We start from the raw sequence: 7,201 nt of genomic DNA on the forward strand, positions 1-7,201 counted from the left end.
TTGAGTGAGATAAAGTCTGACTTAGCTGTTTAACTTTAACAGTCTCTACTGAAAGGCCTTCTCCAGGTTTACACCTGTATTTTACCTTAGACAAAGCCTTGCTTACCTGTTTAACTTTAACAGTCTCTACTGAAAGGCCTTCTCCAGCTTTACACCTGTATTTTACCTTAGACAAAGCCTTGCTTACCTGTTTAACTTTAACAGTCTCTACTGAAAGGCCTTCTCCAGCTTTACACCTGTATTTTACCTTAGACAAAGCCTTACACAGTCTCTACTGAAAGACCGACTCCCTCTGTACACCTGTATTTTGTACCTTTGATAAAGCCTTACTTTCCTGTTAAATAGAATTCCCAATGTACACCTGTATTTTATCTTAGACAAAGCCTTACTTACCTGCTATACGGTCTCTACTGGAAGGCCTACTCCCTCTGTACACCTGAATTTTACCATAGACAAAGCCTTACTTACCTGTTTAATGGTTGTCTACTGAAAGGCCTACTTCCTCAATACACCTGTATTTTACCTTAGACAAAGCCTTACTTACCTGTTAAACAGAACTCCCTCTGTATACCTGTATTTTTTACCTTAGATAAAGCCTTACTTACCTGTTAAACAGAACTCCCTATGTACACCTGTATTTTTTACCTTTGATAAAGTCTTACCTACCTGTTAAACAGAACTCCCTATGTACACCTGTATTTTTTACCTTAGACAAAGCCTTACCTACCTGTTAAACAGAACTCCTTATGTACACCTGTATTTTTTACCTTTGATAAAGTCTTATTCACCTGTTTACAGCTCGTCTCCAGCATGAGCTGCAGCAACAGGATATACAGGGTGAGGACGAGATCCTCCTTGCCATCGCAGGTATCAAACAGGTAAATCTTATATTAAAACATATTATCGTCTTCCTCATCATTGTAGAAGGAGGGGTTTGGTAAAAGAGATAAGTCATATTTCACATTCAATTTTTGCCCTTTTAATGGCAAAAATAGGGGCATAAATTTGTTACACTTATATAACCCTTTGACGTAGTCCTCAGTGGGTGAAATGAACATGAGGCGTATTGGTGTATAATGGTACAAGGGCAAAAACAACCTAGGGTGAAAATATCTTGGTATGTAGTAAAAGTCTTACATTATACAGGAAAATCTTGTCACGATATTGTCAATCAATTCACAAATTTTTTTTAGTGGTTTCTCGACAAGAAAATTAATGTTAAATGCATTATATAATGAAAGAAGAAAAGGGGTGAATGTGTTGGCCATACATAAGGTTCAACTAGAAGGAAATGTGTTATTTATTTGTAAGATTACACTGTTCTCTGGTTATATTTGTTTATACTAGAAATTATCGGTCTGAGGCTCTGAGGATATATCAGAGGTAAACAAATCGTTCTGTAAAGACATTTTGGAATTTTGATTGTTGATATGAATGTGGTTGTAGGTTCGTGATGTACTAAAGGGAACTCTTAGATTCTCCCAGACCTTAATTGAGGAGGACAACATGCAGATCACCGAGAATCATTACATGGAGGAACCGTCTTCAACTTCCCCAGAGTCAGACACCGAGAAAAAGTCAATGGATGACAAACACCAAGAGATGAAAAGGGGAAGTAAAGGAAAGATGTTTTACATGAGTAGCGAGGAAAATTCTGAAGCCGCCGATTCACCAACAGATGGCGCTGCGAACAGATTCATTAATAAGGATGTGGAATTATGTGACTATAGAATTAGTCGAGGAAAATCGAACACATTTACTGAAAGCAATCGAACATATTGTGTTGAGAGTAAGAGTAGAAGGTCTGCCAGTATGCCCATTCGTAGCCCAAACCCATTGTATAGAGGGGAGTCTTCCGAGGACGATTATGTGTCCTGATTGAGGAGTTGTACAAATTTTCATTCAGAAAATAGGTGTAGATTTACAAGTAGGCATTAATGTTAGAAGTTAGTTTAAATAAGGTAAATTCAGTGTAGGACTCATAAGAAAAAATATGTACAGATATATTTATTTATTTTATGTATATATATAACCTAGTAATATATAAAATGTGATGAGGTACTTTGTTATGTATAAGTCCACAGTATATATGTCAATACCCTGGTACTTTGTTATGTATAAGTCCACAGTATATATGTCAATACCCTGGTACTTTGTTATGTATAAGTCCACAGTATATATGTCAATACCCTGGTACTTTGTTATGTATAAGTCCACAGTATATATGTCAATACCCTGGTACTTTACCCAACATTCCTTTTCATGTTTCTGTGGTTGTACAAGGAACCGTTGTAGTATTGAGGTTGTTCAGCCAGATTGATAGGATATCATGCCAAATACTGCCATTCCCATGTGTGACATGAAAAATAGGCTGATTCAAGATAATAGAGAACTCCTGGAGAAACACTGCCACACTTTACTTCAGATACCACAAGGTTCATACAGTTGTAGCTTATTTTGTGTATTATTAAGTTAATATATTTCTGAATTCTAGAGATTTCTTCATATGTCAGTCTGACGGAAGCTTTATCACAGATTTTAATTCTTCTTCAGGAAAATTTTGTTGTGTTCATTTATCCTTATAAAAGTCATGTTTGTTATTGACTAGTTCGTCAGTTCATACCGCTGTTTGAATCAATGACATGAGGTGACTTTTCTCTTTTTTCCCCACCTGTGTTTTTCTGGGCATTGTTTTTTTATCCATGATAGTAAATCTATTAATTCATTATGTAGGTCAGTAAATTTCATCATGTGGTTGGCCTTCCAGGAGTAGCAGTGTTTGATACATGTTTTATTCACTAACCTCGCCCAAAGGGCCAAGTGACCTATAGGGATACTGTGGCATCTGTTGTCTGTCAACTTTTCCTATAAATTGCAACTGGTCATGAACGACTGAGCAGATTTTAATCAAATTTGGTCTGAAACATTGTTGGGGAAAGGGGAACCATTTTTGTATAAACAGTTTGTCTGAGGGACAGGGCCCAATAGGAAAATCTATCAATTTCTCAAAAATTTATCTTGTACTTCAGGAACTGCAGGATATTGTCTAAATTTTGTCTGAAGCATGCTTAGGAGATGGAATATCAGTTTTGTATAAATGGTGGGTCCCAGCGCCATTGGGGCCAGAAGGATGTGGACCAATAGGGATAATCTAACAATTTCTTAAAATCTATCTTCTTCTGTAGGAATTGCATGATATTGTTAAAATTTTGTGCTTGGGCGAAGGGAAATCAGTTTTGTATGAATGGTGGGTTGAAGCATCCTTTGATGGGAAAGAGAGCAAATTCTTCTGTAGGAATACCTGGATGCTGTCTCAATTTGGCCTGCAGCATGCTTGTGTGAAGAAGAATCTATTTTGTATTAATGTTGAATCTAAGCTCTGTAGGGGGGGAAAGGATGAGGCCAAACAGGCCAAATTCTTTAAAAAAAACATTCCTTATGTTGGAATTGAAGACAATCTTTGTGGAGAGAATTAAGTATTTTACAAATAATGCATCCCTTTTGGAGGAGGGTGAGTCATTAAAATAAATCAAATTCAGCTAACTAAACCAGACAAGCGATACAGGTCCTATGGGCCTCATGTCTACCTGAAATAAGCATCAACATATCATCCTTCTCATACATTCTCAAAACCTGTTGCTACTTCACTGGCTAATCTGTGCTCAGATACATGTATTTAGATTAGATGGAAGGGAGTTATATTTTTGCTCCATTCAGAGTGTCAGAGATATACCTGTAAATGCCTTTCAGCTTGTTTTCCTCATACCAAATACATCACACAAACTAGATAACTGTTTTCTACCTCACTACACAGGAGAGTGAAATGATTGTCAAGTCATATAAATTCTTTCGGATTTTCTTGGCAGATCAACAAACATCATTATACTTCAAAGGTGCACAAGAAAGACTAGGTCACCATCATCATATTCTTTAACTTTGAAGGACAAAGTTGTGACAAGAAAGACTAGGTCACTATAATCATATTCTTTAACTTTGAAGGACAAAGATGTGACAAGAAAGACTAGGTCACCATCATCATATTCTTTAACTTTGAAGGACAAAGTTGTGATAAGAAAGACTAGGTCACTATAATCATATTCTTTAACTTTGAAGGACAAAGATGTGACAAGAAAGACTAGGTCACCATCATCATATTCTTTAACTTTGAAGGACAAAGATGTGATAAGAAAGACTAGGTCACCATCATTATCTTTAACTTTGAAGGACAAAGATGTGACAAGAAAGACTAGGTCACTATAATCATATTCTTTAACTTTGAAGGACAAAGATGTGATAAGAAAGACTAGGTTACCACCATCATATATACTTTTACTTCAAATGGTAAAGGTGTGTCACATTATTTGTCTACTGTTGATTTCATAACTGCTAGAAAACTCTTCTTTGATGTAATGATAGATATTAACTTTCTCTTCACACATAAACGATGAGACATACATAGTAAAAAGTGGACGTGTTATCTTCTATTTCTGATTAAGATGACGGGACTACTTGCTGTCTTTAACTGCTGAATGATATTTTCATCCCTATACGTCTCATTTCAATCCATTCTTGTGATCTGATGTTGGTGGGCTATACAAATTACCCTATGTTCGTTGTCCAACTGTTAATTAAAAATTCTTGTTATCACAGCATGGATCTTTCTCAACTTTCATACATAGGGTCCCCTTCATCCCTAGTCACCCATGATTGATTTTGGGACTGATTAGTAAAACAAAAATAGCAGACAGGCCGTCTTGGATTTTGACTTTAAAAATTTGTTATCGCTATTTCTTGGGAACTATTGAATAGATCTTTCTCTAATTTCATATGTAGGTTCCCCTGGGTCCCTAGTTGTGTTGATTTTGGGACTAATCAGAAATAACAAAACGGGCTTACAGGCAATCTTCCTGGATTTGGCAGTTAAAGATTATTATCACTATTTCTCTTAAGGAATGTTAAAATTTCTTATTAATAGCAAGAATAGAGAAAAGAAAATTCAATTTGTAAAGAACAAACAAAAATCAAACAATGATGAGTGCCAAGATCCCTCAGGGATTTCTTGTTTCATCCTTCTAGGTCTCATTTCAATCCAATTCAAAATTTGTTCACTATTCTAGGTTAAGGTATAAGCAATTAATGTGAGTTGTAAATATATCAAATTAGAGATAATTTTATGTATAATGAAAGTTTATTTACAACATTTTCCTATTAATATAATGTTTAATGTTGTAGACCATTTAATGTTTAAAATGTATCGCCAACTGAGAAGGACTTCAAACATTCTATAAATAGCCTACCACATATGTATATTTCATTTAAATCACCTGATACACATACCGGTATGTATTTTCTATCTCACCATCCAGAATGTGTCTACACTGATAATTTACTAGTTGCCAGGTTTACAAACAGAGGAAGACCTATCCAAACCAGGTTGTTTTATAAACAGAAAACGGTACCAACCAGACCAACTTTCAGGTTCAGATGTTAAAGAAATTCTGTGTTTTCCTTTAGTTTTACAACTAATTTGATAACCAGAAAACCTGGCACCTTAATAGACACAGCTGTATGTATTTCTGTTAAAAAAACCTGTGTAATCAAAAAACCTGAATAAACCAAACTTCAACATGAGTTAAAGTGCAAATTTTCCAGATCAAAATAAACCCATGTAAACTGAAATCTTGTGATTTTTCATTTTGACAGGTTCCAGGGTTTCCTTTTTAGTCTGTGTTTATATAAAATCTGTAGAACTATCAAGTTACTGTACAAATTATCGTAGTGAAGGTTTAAATCAATCTTAGGTGATATATTTTAATGCTGGAAGTAGACTTATTGTGTACATCATGATTAAGGTTGTTTGTGTACAGTTTAAATGTTATCATAAATCTAAGTACTTGGCTGTATATAAACATTTAATTTGTTATATGCAAAGTGCATCTTTTAAAGATGAGTTGTCTTTTTTGTCGTTTTATACCTCCGAGAGAGAGGGTGTACTGACAGTGGTTTTGTTCATCATTTTGTTGACTTTCGCTTGTGCTGCAAATTTTACTGTTTGTTAACTTTGTAATCAAAGTCTTTCATCGAGGATTAATTCTTCAATGACTTCAAAGATTTCATCACAAGTATTAATAACTTAAAGGTTAAGTGATGTCCAAAGTATTCATGTAATTGCAGGTCAGGTTTTGCCTCAGGTAATGTAAGGGTAATTACTGGTAGACTTTTTAACTGGTCAGTTAGAGGTAATTATGACATTTCAGGTAAGCTTTGTTACTGTTAATTATGAGTGTAAATGTAAATTTCTTCAAATCTAATTACAGAGTCACAGGTAAACATGTTCTTGATAGTCTTAAGATAGTATTGTCAAACAATTTTTTTAGTTTTTTTTTGAGTCAGTGTAGTATACATTATACTGTATCATCAACTTACTGAAGTAAATTTTTTCATCTTTTCCATCATAGATTGTATTTGTTTATATGTAAGTTATGATAATATAAACACAATGGACACAAATATCTGTCGGGTACAAGTGATAATTTACAAACCAGCGATGCTGATATTTACTATGCTACTGAAAAGTGCAATAGAAAATTGTTTCCATTTTTATCTTGTAAAATTGATGAATGCTACAAACTATTTACTATAAACAAGTTTTCTCATGAAAATTGTGTTATTTATTTTGTCATTGATGACCTAGTCATCAGTTATATAAAACAACACTCCACATCTACACTCAATCTTCTAAACTTCCTTTTTTGCTACCATTACAAATGTTTCTAGTTTGCAATGCTCTGGTGACATTGTGACCCAGTTGTTAGAGTCACAAGTGATTACACTGAAGACCAGAGTTCAGTTAGGTTATCACATAAAAGATGTGGGTGCTCTATAGTAATCAGGTTGTCTGTCTGCTTGTCCATTTTTGCATCCATATTTAAAGTTCTGTCGGCCATTCTATTCATACTTTAACCAATTTTAGGGCACTTAGGTTAAAGGTGAAGGTCATTCACTGTAAATAGAAAAGCAGCTTCTACAAAATATTTTCAGTTTCACTCAGACTTTCTCTATTGCTTCTTCACAGGGAGTGGTAGCTCTATTTCTTTTCATTTTCAGAGGTTAAAAGAAACAGACTCTTTTGCATTTAATGGGTTTTAACGTAATCACAGCGTTCGTATGTCTGTCTGTCAGCACTTTTGTTTCGGTGTGA

At 34.7% G+C, this 7,201-nt stretch overlaps 1 protein-coding gene across 3 annotated transcripts in view; it reads left to right on the forward strand.

The window, feature by feature from the left end:
• The window catches only part of LOC132556881 (TBC1 domain family member 5-like), a 67,073-nt gene extending 60,411 nt beyond the window's left edge, over positions 1-6,662 (forward strand). For all 3 annotated transcript variants that reach the window (XM_060221336.1, XM_060221335.1, XM_060221337.1), the window contains 2 exons: positions 799-878; positions 1,447-6,662. In XM_060221336.1, the coding sequence (XP_060077319.1) occupies positions 799-878; positions 1,447-1,878 (512 nt within the window). In that variant the 3' untranslated portion in view covers positions 1,879-6,662. The remainder of the gene's footprint in view (positions 1-798; positions 879-1,446) is intronic.
• Positions 6,663-7,201: the final 539 nt, after the last annotated feature.

The sequence above is a fragment of the Ylistrum balloti genome, unplaced genomic scaffold, assembly GCF_031769215.1.
Source record: "Ylistrum balloti isolate Yb309-2 unplaced genomic scaffold, AGI_CSIRO_Ybal_v1 Utg370598, whole genome shotgun sequence".
Taxonomy (NCBI): Eukaryota; Metazoa; Mollusca; class Bivalvia; order Pectinida; family Pectinidae; genus Ylistrum; species Ylistrum balloti.